Consider the following 22020-nt stretch of genomic DNA (forward strand, 5'->3'; position numbering starts at 1 on the left):
GGTCCCGCAATTAGAGGGCAGATTTCCAAAACAGTGTGAACACTTTTAATATATTACCGCTCCCCTGGGCAATGGCTACTTCTCTTCCCACTTCAGAAAACACATAATGGGACTTTGTGTTTCAACTTAATGTCCCTTCAAAACGGAAATCTTTCCCTTTATAAGAAGAAAAAAAAAATAGTAAAGAGGGAGACGAAAGGCGAGAGAGAAACGAATTAGGCAGTCTCCAAAGCACACTGGCTCAACTGGGAAACTGCGACCAAAGCAAGCTCCCTAATAATATAATGACCTTTAATGAGTGTCTTGGGAAACAATACAGCCCCAGCATAAAAGACAAAGGGCAAAACCCATCAGGCTCTGCTGACACTAATTCAAAATGATTTTCAGAACAACTAAAGAATGTAAGAGAAGTAATTTGATCCGCCCATCTGACCTCACTTTGATTCGAGGGCCCTTCTCCTGCCATTTCTAATTGTCAAACCCTCTACATTTCACATCTGCTCATATTTAATGAAAAGCCCACTCTCACCACTGCTCTCTGAGTCAACCAGCTCTGTCAAATGGGCACCACCCAACCCCACCACCGCGAGGGAAGGCCAGGAATTGCCATTGGAGTACTGCCAGTAGAATTCTGCATAGAGACAGACATTTTTTTAATTGGAGAAGAAGGGCTTATGTGGGTGCATGAAGGGGCTCAAATTGGAATGGATTTTTCTAACTTATTATTAATGGTCAAAGGTGAGTGGTCTCACACAGGGGCGGATGAAATCTGCTTTTGTTTGACGGAGTGACGACGGCAGAAAGATTGATGAAACAGAGGAGGCAAACCCCCCCTGAGCTGTCAGTACCAGTTAAGGCTTCAACACACAGCTCAAAGCCCCATGTTTTCCATGGTGGGGTTGATTTGGGAGGGGTAGGAAGGACAACAATCGCATACACAGGATGTTTCTGAGAGGACAGGACAATCGCACCCTAAGCATTTCTTCTCCTGGCCTCCTACAACACTTGGATTAAATTGCAGAGCTGAGAACTCCCTCCAAGCATGATTTCTCCTGGATAAAATGGAAATGATACACACTGGGTATCACGGGCCTCATGCAGGGGACACAGATTTTGCCTTGATTGATATGGGTGGCCAGTGCCAATGCATGACCACAAAGCCCTAGTTTAGAGCCCGAGTGGCTCCTTCCTTTTCTCTACTGAAACTCTGGCCAAGGTTTTAGAGCCTAGCAATTATCTGAAAACAGAAGTTGTGCCTTATGCAGAAGGGTAACCTCGTGGCTCGTGTTATATTCCCCACAATCAGTCAAAGCGATGTGGCCAATCATGCCACCGTAGCTCACCCCTCTGTGCTCCTCGCCACCCCTGCTCTTGTCTCTGAAGCTGGTATCTTTCCACACATCGCAGACATACAAGTTCTTTGTGTGATGTGTCTTAGTCCATATGGTAGTGCCATATGATTAGAGAGAACTCTTTCAATGAGAATAAAGAGGTAAGAGTCCATACTGTGGCATCTGTAAGAAAGATTTTAAAGGAGGCCTTCTTTCTAAAAGTTCTTTTTTAGGCCAATGTCAAGACAAGATTTAGACAGTCCCAAATCCCTCTCAATGCAACCTCCATTAGCTATCACTTTTACAAATGAATCTTGTCCCTTGGCACTGTTCTGGAGAGGCAGTGAATCATGAATCTGGGAGAATAACTCTCTGGTCCTAAATCTAACTTTTCCAGATGACTAAGACAGCTCAATGCACAGATCATGCTTCAGACCCGACCTGCAGGTACTAACGCCAGCACCTGGCCTGGCACACCACTCTATTGCACACAGTGGAGTTAGGGCTCCTACAGCCCTAGAAGCCTCTATGGATCCACTGTCACTGTACAGGGATCACCTTCAACACTGGTAAAGGTGAGTCGAGCAAGTTTTTCATGGGAGCAAATGCTGAAGAGTGAAGTGCTCTTCTTCATCCTTGTTGCCAGTATGAATGAACCCCTGCTGGTAAAAGTTTAAGTCAACCAGCTCTGGACACTTAGGAGAGAGAACGAATGGCAATATGGTCACCAATAAATGTGTTGGGTGCTTTCAAGAGGAAGGGATGAAACACAGAAGGAAGTATTGTCTTCTACCTCCCATGCTACCAAAAAATGTAAAAGTAAGGTTATAGTCGCACTTTAAGACAGCCAAGTCCTCACACAGACCCGCAACCTCTTCTGCCCTTAGATGAGGACCCGCATCCCAGCATATCTGTGTACACACTGGAGCTCTCAACAACATCACCTACAAACTGTGTCGGTAAAACACCAACAAAGCCCATGCTGAAGACAGGAATCTAGCATATCTCAGCTTTGCCAGCCATCAGCTGCAAGGCCTTCACAGGTTCTTTAGCATCTCTGAGCTTGTGGGTAACAAAGAAGACTGACCTCAAAGGACCACGCAACAGACAAGGAATTCATGGAAGTTCACGGCTTACTTTTGTTGTTATCTGGAATCACAATTGCTACAAGGTAACTTAAACAGGGGGCTGCATTTTGGAAAAATCAAAGATGTTAATGGAATGATCCTTTGAATTAGTCGCCTTTTTGCGGGGAAGCTCTAGAATCCACTAGTCTATATAGGTTGGTGGATTTAGAACACACTTTTTCAGAACATATGACACAAACTGGCACTGGAGGGATGAGATATAGATTACGGAGACACAGTAAAAAAAGAATATCCACCCGCATCAAAACCCGGTTGTATTTCGGAAGCTATCGAAGCTCACTAAAACTACTTAATGCTAGAGTTGGCTTGTTCTCTCAACGCCCTTTCCCTTCCTCCTTTTGACCCAATCCAGTGTCTAACCCTTCCCCAAATATCGAGATATATATTTCCACACATCTCTGTATCAATATAGTATCTGATTTGCTGCCACATTGCTTTCCATTTATATTTATTTAAAGGAGAGAAGGAGAATCTCACTAGTCTGTAACGTCACAGCCCTGCACGCTATTACGAGAAGCACGAATTAACAGAATGGGGAGGGTGGCTTTCCTCAGCACGTACACAGTGACACAGGCAAGTGGGGCAACATATCACCACATATGAGGTCACGGTGGAAAGAAAACATCAGCTCGACTGACACACAGCACCACAGGGCACGACACAAGACGGGGATGAGGGCACAGACAGCACAGACATAGAACTGCGTATGTCGGGGTTAAACTTACAGGCACGGAAACTGGTGGAGCAATCATTAACAGAGACAGAAGAAAGTGGGAAGGCTCTCCCAAGGGTGTCCATGTTACCACGCACACGGCCTGACATGCACGAGCAGTCACGCTCAGAACGTCCGCAATCAAAACAACATGCCCGTCTCATTCTCTTGTAGATGGACATCTTGGCTATAACCATGTGGTTGGATGAGAGGAGAGGAAGAGCGGTAGTTAATGGCAAGGTCACACACAGCGAGGCGGCCGGAAGGGAGCTGGAAGGATTTAATACAGGTCTTAGCTCACATTAACAGTCTTGACCCAGAAAAAAATGCAGAGTGACTGTTGGTAACGGTTTGGTTGTACATCCAAAAAAGCAGTGAAAATATAAATTGCCTTTATCGTCCCCCGAGGCTGTTGTGTATGATTTTTCTCTCCTAGGTAAAGCGGGCGACTACAGGAAAAGGGCATAGCTGATTACAACTGGGTTCTTGGATGAGAAGAAGAGTACATTATAGACAGCAAAAATGCAACCGACATTTTTCCCCTGGCACAATTAATACAGGAGAACAAAATATACACATAGCCAGTCAATTAATTGCTTACTTGGTACAATAAATGGTTTTTGCAGAATGCGAAAATATCTCGTATGTAGGCTTTCTAATTTCCATCCATTTCTGGGCATTAGGCAGAGCCCAGGACAAGCTTTCATCAAATTAGATGTGAAACGATTACGTGTTAATATAGAATCTGAGGATGCCTCTGCTGAACTTCCCCAGAGTGAGTTTACATGATGCCTACAGGAATTTAAATTTACTCTTGACAGAACAAATATCCAAATCTGTCCATATAAGAAATGTAGCTACTCAAGGCTAACGCTGCATGTTTGACATTAAAGGCAGTTCAAAAATAAAAAATCACCCAAAGCATATGAGATGTTGGTCTATTGGAACACATTTAGCTACTCATGGGTGTATTTTCTGCTTAAAGCCGAGAGAATCTGAGCATTGTACCCCACCCACCAAAAATTCAGAAAGCGGCTGGACTATTGGTTAATCATATTTTTTTTCTTATACAGAAAATACTGGCCAAAATAGGTTAAAAATTACAAAACAATGAAAGAAGAGAAGAAACCCCATGTAAAATATCATATTGAGACTTGCATGCAGCATTGGTAGCACTTCCAAAGCTAGTATCAAAGGTTCTGTACGGCCCGGGGACCCATCTCAAGCGCTAACCTATGGATGTTGCTGGACATCGCTGCAGTGGTTCTCAATGTCCTCCACTTAACCAGCAATCCAATTTACAGTTCAGTACAACCAGAAGCTTTTTGTATCTCATTCTGATGCTGCGACAGGCAAAAATGTTTGCTTATCACTTAACCTGAACGGGCTTGCTCCTCTCACGGGAGAGGAGAATAATTCATATTTATGCCAAGTATCATGGCCAAATAGTAACCTGAACTAAAGGGAGGTGTTATTCCCTGCGCCCACACCTTCCATTTTGAAAGTCATATTTTCCCCCCTTTCTTTTTCTTTGTAAAGAATGGTTGTAGTCTTACTTTAAAATACGACCTGTGGTTTTGCCCTCTTTGAATGTTACAGTCACCAGGAAGAGGGGTTTAAATCTCTCAAATGGGTCAAGTCCTGTTCTAAGACCTTTATGACTTGCCATACAGTATATTTGTCAAGCAGGGGTAACGTTATGTTGTGAAGAACAGGCACTGGGGGAGATGAATGAGAGATCTCCTCAGCAGCAACTCCATTCCTGTAAACTTGGCTCATATTTTTAGTGACATATTCTTTTAGCATCCCAGCTAGACAGTTGTTCAGATCACCATCATGCCGCCCCAGCCCTGTTCGATGTGTGGTATATCATTCCTGAACTTAGCTTTTAGGGGGGAAAAAGTTCTACTACAGCATTTGAATTAGAAGAATTTAGAAGACATGGTGTGAATGCCCAGATACCTCCAAAGAGCAGCTGGTGAAATCAAGACAGGGAAAAGTCTTCAGCTGAAGACATGAAAATGAAGTTATTTTAAATGCATCGAGATCGAGTGTACAACTTGGAGAACACGCGCTTGTTTTTTTTTTTTTTCTTTCCTCATTCTTTTACTGCAAATATTGTTTGTTATTTACACAGAAGAGGAAAACGAAGATGATTTTTTGTTTCACTCTAGATAGATTGTTTTGAAAAAATTTTTTAATCAAATGCTGTAGCAGAAGAGAAGCCCATCAAACTCTGAAATGCTATGCTTCTCATTAGCAACAGTCCCTGGTTTTCATTTTCATCCTGCCATTTTGGGTTCACATACAATAATAGAATCTGACACATTTATAGGGAAAAAAGTGTGCGTGCGTGTGTGTGTGTGTGTGTGTACACACACACACACACACACACACACCCCATCTCTGAGGACAAGAGAGGGAAGATGGGGTGGAATAGCTTTTGAAACCATTCGTCAGAGGTAAGCCCATCATAATGGGTGATTTAAACCTCCTACTTGATAAGAGTGCAGGAGGAAACTCGACTTCAAACCAGTGCCTCTCAGGGACTGTGCAACTGTTGTTGTTGGCTATTCTGGAGACCATGCATTGTTCTAAAATTTCGTATTGTTAGCATGCAGGAACAGGCTGAAACTGGTAATCGAAGCAGCAAAAAACCATTTGCTATAAGAAGATTAAATGTTAATTATAAGCAATCACATTCCAAAGCAGCATATGCATAAAAAAGAAAACATGCTATTACTCGTCATTCCTTCCCAGTCGTCACTCACGCCAAATACAAAATAGAAATCTCATAAGACAAACAAGCACCACCACACACACACAAAATCAGCAGGAATGATCAATGAGAGGCTCAAAGACAAGACAGAAACAGTTAAAAATGATTGAGCCCCACACGTTGACAAACCTTCGTAAATTACAATGTCTAGACCGAGGTGCCACCAACTGGGAAGGTGGCTCTTTTGCTCTACTGCTGGAAGAGTCCGTTTTCATTGACCCCCCCTGTCAGGTGTCTTCACCTACATACTTCCAGGTCCACTCTCTTAAAAGGTAAGGCCCATATGACCTCTCATCGGGTGGAGTGATCCGTCAGGCTTGAAGGATGTGTGTCCCAGCAGGAAGAGGCTTCCTTTGGGCCATGATTCGAGTCATGAACAAGCTCTTTAACTAAAAACGGATGAGGATCTGCCTCCCTGATGGTAGTTGTTCCAGAAGATGTGGACACTGTGTGTAAAATTATGGTCTCCACTTGGAAAATAAAAGTACATCAAAATTAAGTTGTGGATCTCCTAATTTGGAAAATATTATTCCTCATCTCCCCGAACTCTCGCTCCCGGGCTTCCTAATCCTTTCATTTAGTTTTAGGGAATCATGGATATTCGGAACTACTGGTATTTTGTTTCCGCTTCTCTGTGATTGTTTCCTTTTAGAGAGCTGATGTAGGTTATAAGGTTAATTTCAGATAACAGAGTGCCATTTAAAACTCCCAAGGTTGGGTTTCAAAGAGCAACTCTGAAAGTTCTAGTATTTATTTAAAACAGAAGTAAATTTCATATCTACTCCCTGGTCACGTAAAGTGCCCTCTCTCCTTTGGTGTTTGCTGATTTTCTTTATTACATAGTCACCTAGTGCTCTCTACCCAAATCCCAATCCTCAGAAAAGGGAGTTTCTCCAAGATTTCAATGGTAATACAAAGTAGATCTATGAGGACATCTAGTGGATCTGTATGAAAAAGCAGCTAGTTAACAGATCACCTGAACTAGTGGGCCTTTCTCTAAAAGGGAGCAGAAAAGAGGAACCTGCGTGCCTCTAAGAAGTGAAATGTGTGCGGTGTCATTTCCTCACACTCTACAGCAGACTTTTAGGGGGCATCAGGGACAAGGGGGTGAGAGGTCCTAGGAGATGGTCCTAGAGTGGTCAAAACTGGCAACTTGCAAGCACGTTGTCTCTGCAGCCATGGCCAGCAAAGTGGGACCACTTCAGCACCGACTGGCTTGGTCTCCTCAAAGCCCTGCTGCAGCTTCCTGAGACACAGAACAGTCAAGAGGGTGTCTCTGGTAGGTGTACATACTGTGGCTACTTGTCATTCCACGTTAGGGCTCTTGGAATTTATGCTCAATTAATTTCCCCCATAGGCCAGCTTAACTCTGGGAAAGCTGAAATATAAGCCTCTGGGGACTCAGTTTTCCCTTTGGCCCACATCATAAGGTTCTTGTTCTTGGACTGGTGCCACAGATTCAAAGAGGTTATGTGGTTGCCAAGAATTAGACCCTGGGTCTCACCTTCCTCCTAAGAACTCTGTCCTACCAGTTTTACAATTTGGGGAAAAAAAAAAAAAGCTTTTATGTGCTTTCCTTCACCACAATGAAGAGAATATTAATCTACTATTTCCATTATGACTTCCTAATGCTACTTGCAGAGACAGCATAAAAGTATTTCTCTAATGGACATCATCAAAGGTATCTGTTTACTCTTAAGTGTTTAAAACTGGAAGATTTCTCAGACATACTCTTGGACAACTTTTCCTATATATCCAAAGGTCACGATCATGAGAAAGGAAACCTGTGGAGAAGTGGCTACTGCCGATGTAGTTTATTACTGCTCTTTCCTTGCATCAAACTGACAATCAGCTGTCAAACTCAGGTTCTCTGCTGGTTGGCCCTTCCGAGCCAAGTCTGGAATGGAAGAGGGAGTTGGACTCTATCCTGTTCTCAGCACCATCTGCCTCCCGCATCAGCAACCAAATTGTCAGCCAATTTCCAATTGCAGAATCTTAATTTCCAGGGTGGACTGGAAGGGGCAGGAGAAGCAGTGCTGGACTGAGAGGCTCAGGTGGAGTTTTCCAACTGCTGGGGAGAAAATAGTTTAGGTTTCAAATGGAGCAATTCAAGGGAAGACTGGTGGGGAAGAAAAAAATCTGCCATTCAATTCATAGTAACTTGTCAGATCGTAACCTTGTGTTTAAAATCAATCCAATGCAGGAATGATTATTGCAAAGCCTGAACCCTAGAGGTGTTCATATGGTCACAGCAACTAAAATTTCAGGTAAAAACATCCACGGAAGAAAAAGTTCACCGAGGTGTAAGGTTGAGCATTTGTTTGATGTGACACTGGGAATCAGAGAGCATTCTTTCAAGTCCTATAAATGAGAAATGATGTCTTCACTTAGCAAAATTACTCCTATGAGCTTCTGAAGAAAGAAGAAAGATCTTCCAGGTGGCTTTCCTCAGTATGGAAAGTCAGAAGAAAAAGCTAGTTAATGTCAGCAGCACAGAGCACTCCACGCTAGTTGATCCTGCTCTTAACACTATATTGCGGCTGGAGAAGGCAGAAGAATCTGGCACTAGAGTTGTTTGTTGATTGACATCATGGTTTCCCTCTGGTTCTTAAGGATCATTAGATTCTGTAGGCGGCTCTGCAGGTATAAAAGTGGCCCGTGCCTTCAAGCCATCCTTGAAGGTGTTCTGCGGAGTCAATTTTGGCAGAATTGTGCATCGAATCAAAGGTCACTGTTTTGTTTTGTTCATACATTGCGCATTCTACACCCTCAAACTCTGAAGACTAGCCAGAAGCAGATGGCCAACTTGCCTCTTCTGCTGCAAAGGAATATGAGAGGACCAAATGCTGAGACATCTTCTCCAACATCCAGGGCTGTTGGACTGCACCGATTTGCAGGTTGGATTTCGTTTTCAGTGGTCTTATATACCTGAGTAAAGACCCCATGCTCATCTGTGGTGCCACTCAAAGCAGCATTGCTCTAAGCCACACACAGAAATATTGGCCTAAAAGCTTCTCCTCAACTGCCACATCTTGTTGGGTGACAGGGGTCCTACTCCTTGAGTACGTTAGTGGCTCAGAGACTTACATTTACTTGTTCAGACTTCTACGTAGCTCATTAATGAAACTGAACCTGCTCCTCGAGCCATCTTTTCCACCTTAAGTAAATGGACCTTCCAAGATGCCTGACCCATAGAGGAAGTGGGTATGTCCTAGAGGGTACTGATTGAAGGAGAAACTTTATTTTAAAGCAAGGGAACTTCATAGACTGTAGGAAATAATTACCACTGTGGAAGTACTTGTCTCCAGTGAGGCAGTTTTGATACTTCACAGTCCCGAAGCTGGGTGTCCATTTAATCTCCAGCAAGCACTTTCTCATATAGAGAGGCACATATATTGTAATAAATATACCACTCTCTCTATAAACTACCTCTACATTTATATGTAAAATATACATTTTTACATATAAAGTACCGGTACATATCATATATATACCACAGCACAGGAATCCATATGTAGCATATGTGTTTCCTTCAAGATAGGAATTCAAGCTCAATAGCCAAGGAGACCAAGTATAATTGATTAAAGGCAAGCGTGACAATGACCCCCGACTGACGAGGCATCTGGAGCTATAGTGGTAATTACCTCAGCCTATTCAGTGTCCCCTAGAGGTCCCAAGACAAGGCCTTCAAGAGAAACACTGTTGTCAAGGTCTTATTTTCAAATGGTAAAATAAGACAGCACCAGAAGCTGGCAAGAAGCTGTGGGGAGGGGTGGATGAACAGAGAAGGATTCCTGCTCTCAGGGTTCTCCAGCTCCAGGCTACTCTGCAGACTGAGTTGAGGGTGAGGGAGTTGGGGCATGATGTCACCGCTACATGCAACATAAATACCAAAAGAAAAAAAGAAACTGAAACTGTACAGAAAATAAAAGAAGTATCTGTTCTAGAGAAAGACAGGGGGAACTGGACTCCGGGCTGCTGGGAACCCGTTTACTCACAATATATCACTACCAGTGTGCAGTTAAAATAGAGTAGGGGCCGTATTCCAAGGCAGCAAAGAGAAAAAAAATAAATCAAAAATATGTCAATGATTAGAAGTTCAAGAAAATTCCTTCAAACACATCAATTTAGACATGATTTGTCCCCTAGGAGTCCACCCTTTGGCAAACTTCAGAGGCTGGGAGAAAAAAAATGTAAATCATTAGACCAGGTTTGTTATACGAAAAAAGAAAAGGGGTAAATAGATTCTGAGAGCTTGCTCCTTGGCCAGGCGGCTGAATTTGACTCTCTTCCTTGATGGAGAGCTACGAAGAAATGGAAAGAAATGCAAAAGTTAAACTATACTACCATAGAACTTCCAGGAATGGAATGTCCACACTCGATATTTCTCCAGGTAGTATGACATGAAACGTTTAAGGTTATTGAATGGCAGTGAATGGGGAGGTGGGGGTGGGGTTGGACGGGGAAGAGCTAGGTTGGAAGAGGAGGGTTAGGCAGCTGTGAATAAACCAGTGGCTGTCACCAGCTCTGCCCTCACGGAGATGTGTCATTCCACGTGAATTACTAATACCTGGCCTAACAGGTCTGGACAAATAACTGTGTGGGTCAGCTGCCCTCTCCAGCTTAGGGCACCAAGCACCATGTACTACTGAAAGGGACAGGAACCCTCCAAGACATTATGAAGAATTCTAGCTCCTTCTACGGAAAGTTTCTTTGCAACCAAAACCCTATCTTCCCCAATTTCCTAATTTGCCTGGTATGCCTCATGTTTAATAACTGATTTTATTCTAACCACCCCTTACGCATACGCATCGGCCTCCTGCTCTCTGTAACATGGGCTGCTATGGTTTTTAATTAGGAAAAAAGAAATATTTGGGTGATTCTGATTGTTATCAAACATTAACCTCACAGCTGACGGTCTCTATGAGAAGAGGGGCCCAAGGTGGCAGGGGCGTTCAGAGAGAAGGGAATGAGACCCTTGTCACACTGGCTTGGCTTTGAAGAGGCAGTCCTTTTGCAGCAAAATGTGCTGTGCATGATGAGAGATCATACGCTTTACTAGCTGAACCAACTTGAAGGGAAATGAAGAGAATAAAATTATTGCAAACAATTATGTGCCTCTCCCTCCAGGATGATGTTAATGCTCGTTGCTGTTTGCTTGCTTGGAACCAAGATGGCAAAACGTCCTAGAGGCTGAATCCTCATTTCTAGGGACTGAAAAACCATCTGCCGGGTTCCACTACAGGCCCTGTGAGGGACGTCCCAGTATCAGAGTGGGAGTCAGAGCAGCTTTCTCTTCATTCTTCCATTCTGCTCTTGTCTCTCTAGAGTCTACACTTTGTCCTGTCACCTGGGAGATCATTTAAAATAGGAACCAATGATATCATTTCCTTGCTTAGGATCTTTCGATGGCTATATTTATTATAAAACTAAAGCCTAAGTTTCTTAACTATGGCTCCTGCCTTCCTCTCTGATCTCGCCTTGTACCACGCTCTCTTCCCAATCCCCCAGCCCCACTGGCCTTCCTTCCTTCCCTCAAACACTACACATTTATTCTGGCCTTTTGGCCTTTGCCCTTGCTCTTCTCTGCCTTCCTGGACTGGGTCTCGGCATCAATATCACCTCCCAAGGGAGGTCTTCCAGATCTTTCTAGGTAAAACGGCATCTCCAAGAGGTTCCACCAAGCTCTTCACAACACTTGTCTCTATCTGCATGTATTTCATTGTTTCTGTGATCACTCTCTGCTTTCCTTCACCAGAGTGAGGCTTTAGGGGGCCAAGAACTTTATCTTGTTCACCAATCCATCCCTAGCACCAAGAATAGTGCCTTGCACAAAGAAGGTACTCAAAACACTGTGTGAATGATTAATCAATAAGTGAATTTCCCTAAAACCCTCATGGAACCAGGTTTTCTGGGAAATATCCTGTCATGGATTATTGGCCTCAAGGCTCTCCTGAGTTTCCCATCCCTACCACTCAGAGAGTTTCCTTACAAAGGAGTTCAGCCTCTTGCATTTGTTATTCTCTCTTGTATATTTCCACCTAGGGACGCTGTGTTCCTTCTGAAGGAAATAATCCTGATCCAGAAGATGCCTGGTCAGCTGAGCTGTGTTTTGTGCTCACAACCAACTAAGCGGGCCTGGGTGGACCACGTGGTGAAAAGGGCCTTTTGAGTCCTGGAATTGGAGGGATTGGATGAGGATTTATTCTGCGCCTTTCACATCCTAAGACACTCTTCCTGGTAGATTGTCAGAATCAGAGATTTCTTGGGCCTTCAGAAGTTAGAGGCCGTTGTTCTGAGATTTCAATAACTATCTATCTTGGTGAGGAGTCAGAGTTGAAAGGAGGGAGCCCTGTGTTTTAAGACAACGGATAAGGGGGAACAACACGGTGGACCCAAGCTACCCCAAATTGGGAAGCAGCCTGAGAGGAGTTTTACAGAAACTTCTCTAGACCAGGGGTGTTCCTTACGAACATTTGCCCAAGAGTTCGAGTGTCTTCTCCATGATCCAGCACAGCAATGCTTATGTCTGACTGGTTTTACATTTACTGTGCCCTCGTTAGGAGGGCGGTGAATAAAGCCCTTGCTTCAGTGGGCATAACCCAGGAATAGTGCTCGACTGCTTTCTGCTTGTGAAAAAGCATCTCATGGGATGATCTTTTATAACTCTGTTCTTACTCATCAGAACCACGTCACCCACTTTGACCTTTCTCCTGAAAACAGGATTAGGGTACAGCATCAAAAAGGCCTCCGGGTTGAGCCTGAACCCTGTCTGTTGGGTCCGTGTGACTCTCAGAGACCTCCTCCTCTCACTAAACTTGCAGCCTTAGTTTCTTCTTTTTGTAAAATGGGATTAATAACATCCCCTGCCAATTTTGCAGGGGATGTTATTATGGTAAGGATCAAAGGAAATAATGATCATAAGGAGCTTTAAAAACACTAAATCGCCATAGGAAGGGAGGTGTCATTATTACCGTTTTCCCTAGGGTTATGAACAATTTTTATTAGGTAATGCAACATGATCACTGTGAAAGCATGGCCTTCTCAAGGCCAAGCCCACTTTAAGTTCTGGTTTCCCAAGAGCTCACAATCCAATATTCCTGACTCCCCAGATCTTTCTCAAGAGGCCCCATTGGCAAGCTGCTCTGGGTGGGGTTTGAGACAGGATATGCCAGAAGCTATTGAACCCAATCTAGTCTACCCCAAAGAGCAATGATGTCTGAGGAGGGTCACTGGGGCAATGACAAATGAAGTCCATTGGTGATGGCCAAGTTCTTTTCTCGGGCCGGTCTAAGCTATGGCCTTTGCGATCGCAAGCTATGGCCTTTGCTACCGAAACCTGCGGCGATCTCAAATGGAAAGAGAGTCAGCTCCCATTTAAGAGACCGAGTCCTCAGACTCAATTCCCTCTCTGCCCCAGTACAGCCGTCTTCACACCTGGCAGCCTCCCATCTACTGGAAATCACTGTGCAAAAACACTTCCTCCTCCACGGCCCCAGCTGTCCTCTGTTTCACATACCGTACTTACTGCGCTCGACTGGACACTTCTACCCAGGCACCCTTTAGAGACAAGACGCAGGGTTAGGCACTAGCGCTAGGTTTACTCCTAGGTGTTGATGGTGGTGATTTTTCAAATTCTGCTCTAATTAAGTGAGGGTAGGTATTGATTTCATGTCTCTTTAAACTGTTGGGTGAAACATAAACATTTTCAAGAAAACTCTTGATGTTTACTGTTTCTTTAATAGGAAAAGGAGAAAGGAAATGAATTTGGGGAAAAGGAAAGGGAGGGAGGGAAGGGGGAAAGAAACATTACTTACGCCGTTTGCAGCCGCATTTTTTTATTCTTTTGGGATCTGTGATGTCATCATGACAGGCCTTGCAGTAAAAAAATGCCCTGGAGAAAGAGAATGGAAAAACTGACACATTTCATAATCCACCCAAATGAAATGAGTACCACATTTCCTCCACTGTGGTGCCAAATTAATGAAACACGCCAGCACTAATTTCCTTTAATCTTTTGAAAGGTTTAGACGTTTATAGACGGAAATGTTTGTTGCAAGACCGTTTATTTCAAACACAGGTCTCTGCGATTTGAGTTAGTCCTTCTTTTAATAAACTTTCATTTGAAAAGGAACGGGGGGAAAGGGTGCCAATATGACACTGTCTGCTCATTCGTCTCTCATTTTTGAGAATGGCATTCGCTGCTGCTCTTCAGAACATGTGGGCAACCGTCCCCGGGCCCGTGGTGGGGAAGTCACATACATCTCCAAAGTCTTCAGTCTGGTTATTAAAGGGGCATAAGGATGATGTTCCTCAGTCTAATAAAAATATTCACCTTGTCACTTTGAAAGCATCTTTTTCTTTTCAGCCCAAGCGAGAGGGGTTGAAGAAGACAGTAGAGAGGGAAAGTAAAAAGTAATGAATCAGAGGGTTCCCTTGTCAAATTCCTTTTGAGATTCCATAGCCCATATTTACTCCAAAATTGGCTGGACCAACTTCCATAGTCTCCAGCCTTAAGAACATGCAACAAACGAAGGTTTTCTTCTCACGACGCAGCACAGCTCAGCTGACAACCAGAATGGGGTGGGCGGAGGGTATTTTAGGGTTGGGATCGGTAGAAGGAGGCTCAGAGGACGCATTCAACAGGAAAACACCCTCATCTGACTCGAGTGTCAATATGTGATGATGAAATGCCTTGGCCATGTCACAGACCTTCTAGATGAGACGAAATAAGATCATTCGACCACTATTTAAAGTGCACGGGGCCTAGAAGAACAGCACTGGAGGCCTGTGTCCTTTCAGTACTGGGGAGGTGATAAAACTCACTGGAATGACCTTAAACCTTCTGGGTATAGGGGCTAACCAAATCCCTGGCTCAACACCTCACCACTCCTGACACAAAACTGAATGCCATGGATAAAAGTGGTCTTTTCTTGGCCAGGGCTATAAAGAAATAAACACAATTCTTGACCGTTTTCTTCCTAGGTTCCTTTTTGTTTTTCACAGGACTTGCATTTATGATTGGCACCAGTTGGAAACCACCGTTGAGACTTTTGAATCTGGAAGAGATCTGAGACCTTGTAGCCACAGTCTCTGGGACTCAGTGTTCTCATCTGTAAATGGAAGAGGTGGTCATGACTGGCCCAGCGTCATCCTGTGCTGGAACTTGGCCAGCCCCGAGACTTCTAGATCCAAGCCCAATGCTCTTTTCACCCTAGCAGCTCATCCACTATTTCTTTAAATGTCAATTTTCATCCATGTTGCCAAAAAGAAAAAAAAAAAAAAAAAAAAAAAAAAAAGAAAGGAAAAAAAGAAAAGAAAAAGATAGCTGATTGTTTGCCCTCAGTGGCAATGTGGCTAACAAATCAATCAATGACAACCTGCCTTGAAAGGGGAAGGGCAGGAAAGAAGAAAGCAATTTCGCTTCCGCTTCCTTTGACCATTTTCTTCCCTATTTGATGTTACTACACATATTAATAATAGCTAATATTTATAGAGCACAAACGATAGGCCAGGAGCTGTTCTATGTATTTTATAAGTATTAAAGTATTTGAACTTCAAACAATTCTTTGAAGGAGGTATAGTGATTATCTGTTTTACAATGAGGAAATTGAAGGACAGAGAGGTTTAAGCCACCTGCCCAAGGTCACAGCTGAGTGGCAGAGCCAGGATTCAAATCCACTCGGTCTAGTTCCAGAGTTCAAAGTCTTAAACACATCTCTACTGAATGATGATGAAATGATATGAGTCTGAATAGACCATTGAAAAGATAAAGTATGATTACTTCATGAATTAAAGCTAGATTTGAGAAGTGAAATACCCACAGGGGCCAGACGGGTAAAGTTAATAAGTGAGACAGGGTGAGGATAGCAGTCTATGGTGACCTGGAGACACATCCCCCAACTGGAGAGGGCAGAGCATCTAAGCTCCAGTGGATTTTTGCCTCGTGGCACTTCTTTGTAGGCGCCATTCTCTTCCCCACCCATCTCTGCCTCTCTCATGCTCACCTGGCAAAGCCCCCATCTTACTGCAGACCTGCACCTGAGCTGAGTGTAGCTAGGGAAAGAAAACACAACTGTGCTGCCTGATCTCACTTTAAATCCATGGTTGTGGATTCCAGGGGCCTTTTAATATTACCAGGATCTATCCCATAACTCCACCTCTCGCCTCGACCCTCTCTGCTCTCCTCTCCACTTCCTCTCCTACACCTTCCTCAAGCAGCCTTCTGCTGGTGACCTTGCCACATACATCATCAAGACTAGATCAGCATCCTGCAAGGAAGACCTTTAGGATCTCTTATCCTCTGGTTTCTCATCGAGTTTGGTCAATGGAGGAAGCCAGTAGGAGGCTGGATAGTGAGAAGAGACAAGTTCTTCCCTGCCAGGTCATAAAATAGCAACATTTCTCTATGGAAGGACACAGATCCTGCGAGGCAGCCTTTTGTACACCACAACCTCACTGTCTGGTTCTGACAGCCCTCCTTCCCTTTTACTCTCCAAATTTAGGGCCGATAGTGACTCCCTTCTGTTGCTGGCTCTGGGATGCCTTGCCCATTCCTTGTTGGTTTTCCTTAACTCTCTGTCCACAATTTTATAGATTCTCTTCATAAATTTTTCCTCCTTTTTCCCATTTAAGAGTGTCATTTGTTTCTTGCTGGGACCCTTACTGACATAGCACCCAAATTTATACCTCCAACACCCACCTTTCCCCAGGACTCCAGAATCTTAGGTCCAATTGCCTTTATGACATCTCCATGTGTATGTTTAGTACATATCTCCTACTTAACACGGCCCAGTTTGAGTTCTTAATGCCTTACCACTCCAAACTTACTCCCCCTCCCATTTTCCCATCCCAATTGCATAAGGCCCTAATTAGAGCTCCATTCTTGATTCCTCTTTTTTCCCCTCGCTTCTTATGTCCAGTTCATCGGTGGGTCCTATGAACTCTCCAATATATATTCTGAATTAGTCTCGCTGCTCACCTCCACTTACCAAGCTACCATCTCTCACCTAATCTACACAGTAGTCTCTGAGTCTCTTGAACTCCCCTCCTGCTCCATTGCATCCTGTTCTCTACCCTGCAGGTGGAAAGGCCTTTTAATAACATAAATCAGACTACATCATACCAAGCTTCAAGCCATCCATGACTCCATTTTATAACAAATGCAACTTCTGTATAAAGTCATTTGGAGACCAGCCTCGCCATTCTAACCTCATCTCACCACTTTACTCGCCCAAGTGACACTTCTTTTTCCTTTGGTTCCTTGAACACAACACAATTGTTCCCACCATGTCTCCTTTTCCCTTCAGATATTTGTATGATGGATTCTTTCCCATCACTTCAATCTCTGCTCAAGTGTCACTCCCTCCAAGCAAACTTCACTTATACCCAATCTAAATCAATGACTCAGATGCATTAATACTTTGCACCATGAATAAACATAACTACAATTCTCTCCTCTCTAAAATGTGGCCATTGTTCACCACTGTTTCCCTAGAACCAAGTACAGAGTGTCGTAGAAGTGAGTGACCTACAGATATTGGATGAATGAAAGAGTATGAGAATGCTGCCCAGTAATGCTGGATCTGCAAGTTTTTCAGGAGAAACCTGTAATAAGGATTTTTATATAAAAGATTAGGACTTCTTCATCTTGATAGCTACTTATTTTTTTTAATTGTAACTCAAATGAATCGCGTCTGTAAGCTAGGTCTGTGAGGCATCATTTTTGTGACTCTTCCATTAAAGACTATGTTAAGGTTATTCAAAAAACAAAATATTTAGTGGCAATGAGTAAAGGACAAGGGCCCCAAATCTTGTTAAGACTGGAATTGCATGGTTTCATTGTTCTTTTTTTTCTAAAACACTGCATCTGAAAGTTTCTGTGAGCCAGAATTCATTAACTTATTTTGTTTTTTGTTTTTTGTTTTTTTTTGCAGCAGACAGTGCAAACTCAATACTAGAGCATCGTGATCTACTTTTCCATTTTTACAAAACTTGTTTAGTTTCCTTCAAATCTCCAATGTCCTTTCTGTGGTTTTCTGCAGTCTTCATCTATTTGAAATCCCCTAACTGACAGCATTTGCTCTGACACATCACACACCACAGAAAATTACAGGCTGGTGTTGTAGCTGATTGTGTCAGCATGTATTTGTGAATACCATAAAGCACTGAAATGAGACATATTGCACTCCCTAATACAGGAGGTAATTTGTTTTTTAGACTGCCTGGTATTTGTGACATTCATTAGTGAGAGATGCAATAGGAAATAGAATTACACAAATGGGAGCTTCATGTTATATTGGCTATGTGGGAGGTACACGTGATCTATGGTGCCGCTGTGCTCCCCAGCCCTGTGTTTGTGGTGCTGAGTTGCTGCTTCCAACTTTTATGTCTCAGTCTGAACGTGAGTACAGTCTTCTCTTCTAGAAGACCTGGGAGGCTTCAGTCCCATTCTCCCCGACTCTCCTCTCTCAAGGAAACCCAGTTCTTGGGGCAGTCCTAAAGAACAGTGAGAATCCATGAACTAGATAAGGAGGTTTTCCTCTCCCACACCTGAATAATGGCCATCCTTTCCCAATTGGCAAAAGTAAATTTAAGTCATTAGTAGCTCAGTTTTTAAGGATTTCTTTTTTGGCTTCTTCATCCATTTTTTTCCTGAGAGCTTTTATGACTGGTATGACTAGTTTGCAAGAGTGGTCACGAGGAAGAAAATAATAAGCATCGGTTGTCAAATATCATAGTTCTGTGCTCATAGTGTCAGGCTTGCCTCTTATCAAATAATTAAGAATGTCAGCCCTAGAATCAGGCTTTCTGGTTTTAAATCCTGACTTTACCAATCCTAGCAGTTTGGCTCTGGGCAAGTTAGTTAACCAATTTACTTATGTGCTGAGTATCCTCATATGGATATAATAATGCTACCATCTCATAAGGTTGTTGAGAGGATTAAATGAGTTTATCAATACCTGGTACTTGGTATCAGAACAGGCACATGTTAAACTCTACATAAGAATTTGCGAGTATTATTAAATTCGATAAAAAGTGCAGATTTTAGAAAAGAAAAGACAGCCTCCACTCTGGGCTCTGCCACTTGCTTATGTGCTATGTGGCCGAGACAAATCATTTATCTCAATGTTACAGATGACAAAACCAAAGCCCTGAGAGTTTTAGAAGACTTATCTTACAAAGTTATTTTGAGGAATAGCAATAAAGAGTGTAGTACATCTAGTACAGGCCTGGCTTGGAGTAGAAATTCATGGAAATGAAGACAACAGGCTCAAATAAATAATTACAGACGTCCACAATTAATAATTTATTTAAAATAGTTTATATAATGTTATTCTTGAGCTGAGTGACCTGATCTTTTGAATCACATTTTCTGCTAGTAAGTTTTTCCTAGTTCACAGGATGGTATCAAATATAACAATATTCCATGGTGCTTTACAAAGAGCTCTATGATTTCCTAGGCTGCTTAAACAGGTTTAAAGATGTTAATAAAAGTGTCATAAAACATTGAGGCCAATGAAATTCTGGGCTGTACCTCCAGAGGCTTGAGAATCGAAGCTGACAACTTCAGCTACCTACCAAGAAGGCCACAAATAGAAATATAGCCGGTTAAGTATTTCATCTGAAATTAATGCAAACCTTCTGAGATTCCATTTGACACTGAAAGTAAAAAACTGATAATTCCCGATAAATTATCCCGGATAATATTAAGTGAAGAATACTAGACAAAGAACCAGTTGTCCTATGTTATGTTGTTCTGGGTGATCAAGCATCAGGACTACCTTGAACAACCACTTCAGTTCTCTGGAACTCAGTTTCTTCCCTTGGGAAATGAATGAACAGGTAAGTAGACCCTCCTAGTTCTAAAATGTTATTATTCTAATTCAAAGATGTGGAATTGATTATGTGAAGAGGGGTGCATGGAAGCATGTGACGATAGCACGATCTCTTTTTCCTAAGACTTGGCTTCATTTGATGCCCATTAGACAAGTTAAGAAGTTTTGGGGTTAGGGCCTTGTACATATGGCCCACTTCATTGGATCAAGATATCTATGGCTGGAATAGAAAGGAAGGCAGATGAAAATAAACTCTTACCTTTTAACTTCTTTGGCATCACTTGCGATGAAAAATCCTAAAGTACCTTCTTGGATCTTAAGGTGGTTTCCAGGATTAATTAATATACTGCTCAGTGAACAAAAACAAACAAAGAAGACACATTTGTGAGGCCACGTTCTGAGTAAAACCGTAAAGGCTATGCCATACTGTTAATTGTATAGGGGGCCCACTAGTCTAATGCTTTCCTTAAAAATTTTGTCTAGAGCCTGATGTCTACTTTCTCACACATTTAATTGGATAATGCCATCATAAAGCTCAGATGCTCAGTTCCCAGGCTGGCATCTTCCCGATTGCAGAAATGAAAGCAACTCTAGGTTTTAGGACTGGGTTTGTATAGTGGGGTTGCCATCACAGGCTTCTGATTTGAAGCAAAGTTCCTAATAATGTACCCCTTTGTAAACTGCTGTTGACGGTCAACATTGAGTGTCATTAGTCTAATAAAGCTATTGCTACATCATTTTTCTGTTAGATGACAGAGCATTAATGGGTCCCCTATATGCATACAGAAACATACATGTGTACACACCACATTTTGCTGCAGGGAATGGTACAAAACACCCATAACCAATGCAGGAGCAAACAGAACATCTGCATGACATTAATAAGGACACGGAAGTAGATTCCATGTGCAAGCTATGTAGGAAGAATTAGGTCTACTAGAAAAGTGAAAAAGAAAAATGCCAGAGATTGGAAATACTTAATTATTCCAGTCTGCTGTTTACAAAAATGTTATGGACGTGTTTGAATAAGGTGCATGTCTAGTACATCCTGATTGGGGCAAACCGTAATTAGAAAACAAATGCAAATTAGCACTAAAAAAACTTTGCCTGCAGGAAAGTATGAACCTAAATATACACTGTCCTATTTCAAAGTGGGGTAACTAGATTAGCTGACCAAGTTGTGTTTGGACTGACAGAAGTGATAAATGTATCCTAATCCAATAAATGGATGAAACAAACAAGTTCAATTTTCTGCAGATCAAAAGCAGAATACAGGAATGTCTTGCACAGAGACTGAGACAAGGCTTTGGGCTGAATGAATACAGTGTTTAGGGACTCTAAATGCAGCAACAGTTATAACAGATGGAGTCTTTGATCCGAAAAGGGGGTGTTTAATGTAATAGATGTTTGGAATTAGGCTAAAGGAAGTCCTTAACTGTCTAAAACAATCAAAATGGAGGATGGTGATTAACATATAATCCTTTTCTGCTGGTCAAGTCATTCTTGAAAAGTACTGCAGCCAACAGAATGATGTGTCTGTAGCAATACAGGAAGGACCCAGGTGAACTTTTGTTCTGTTGCAAGAAATAAGTAGATCATTATTGCAAAATAATTGTTTGTGGTCACAAGAACATCCACTATTACCCATAACAAGACCTGACAGAATGAAACCAATCCTGTGTCACTGTTATTATCGACACTAAATAACAGCAAGAGTCCATGAAGATTTGACTGTTCTGCCTTAGAACTACAAGCAACAATGAGCAGCAGGCCACACTAATAGCACAGCTTGCAGACGGCAGCAGCACTGTACAGGCACCTCCGAACCACCCTCCGCCAACTCTTCACGTTCGTCTAACAACCCTCTGACTTTTTATAATCATGAGGAGGAAAGAGTGAGAGCTTACAATTAAGATGGATTCCTTTTTCAAAGACATTTAAATGCATGTTTTAGAAAGGCAGCAATCTGGATTTTGCACACTTTCTTACCCCCTTCCTTCAAGATATCGCTGGTATACTCTGGCTCTGCAAGCAGAAATTGAGTCCAAATTCCAGCACTGCCATTTAGTAGTTGTCTGACTTTGAGCAAGTTACTAAACCTCCTTAGAACTCATTTTTCTCACCTACAAGATGGGGATGATAATAATCCTAGTCTTTCTTCAGAAGATTAAGTGAGATAATGAATAGAAGTCTCAATGCCTAGTGGTTATTG

The 22020-nt window shown here is 42.5% G+C and overlaps 1 protein-coding gene across 13 annotated transcripts in view; it reads right to left on the bottom strand.

Annotated features, from left to right (window-relative positions):
- The window catches only part of KCNMA1 (potassium calcium-activated channel subfamily M alpha 1), a 686119-nt gene that overhangs the window by 115258 nt on the left and 548841 nt on the right, over positions 1 to 22020 (bottom strand). For 7 of the 13 annotated variants that reach the window (XM_039872201.1, XM_039872190.1, XM_039872189.1 and 4 more), the window contains exons 17-18: positions 20068 to 20154; positions 13788 to 13864 (exon numbers count right to left, since the gene is read on the bottom strand). In XM_039872201.1, the coding sequence (XP_039728135.1) occupies positions 13788 to 13864; positions 20068 to 20154 (164 nt within the window). Of the gene's footprint in view, positions 1 to 3204; positions 3379 to 5981; positions 6441 to 7778; positions 8042 to 9968; positions 9978 to 13787; positions 13865 to 20067; positions 20155 to 22020 lie in introns of those variants that run through there. The other 6 variants (XM_039872185.1, XM_039872186.1, XM_039872184.1 and 3 more) reach the window with 4 other exon arrangements.

Source organism: Pteropus medius, unplaced genomic scaffold (genome assembly GCF_902729225.1).
Source record: "Pteropus medius unplaced genomic scaffold, Ma_sr-lr_union100, whole genome shotgun sequence".
NCBI lineage: Eukaryota > Metazoa > Chordata > Mammalia > Chiroptera > Pteropodidae > Pteropus > Pteropus medius.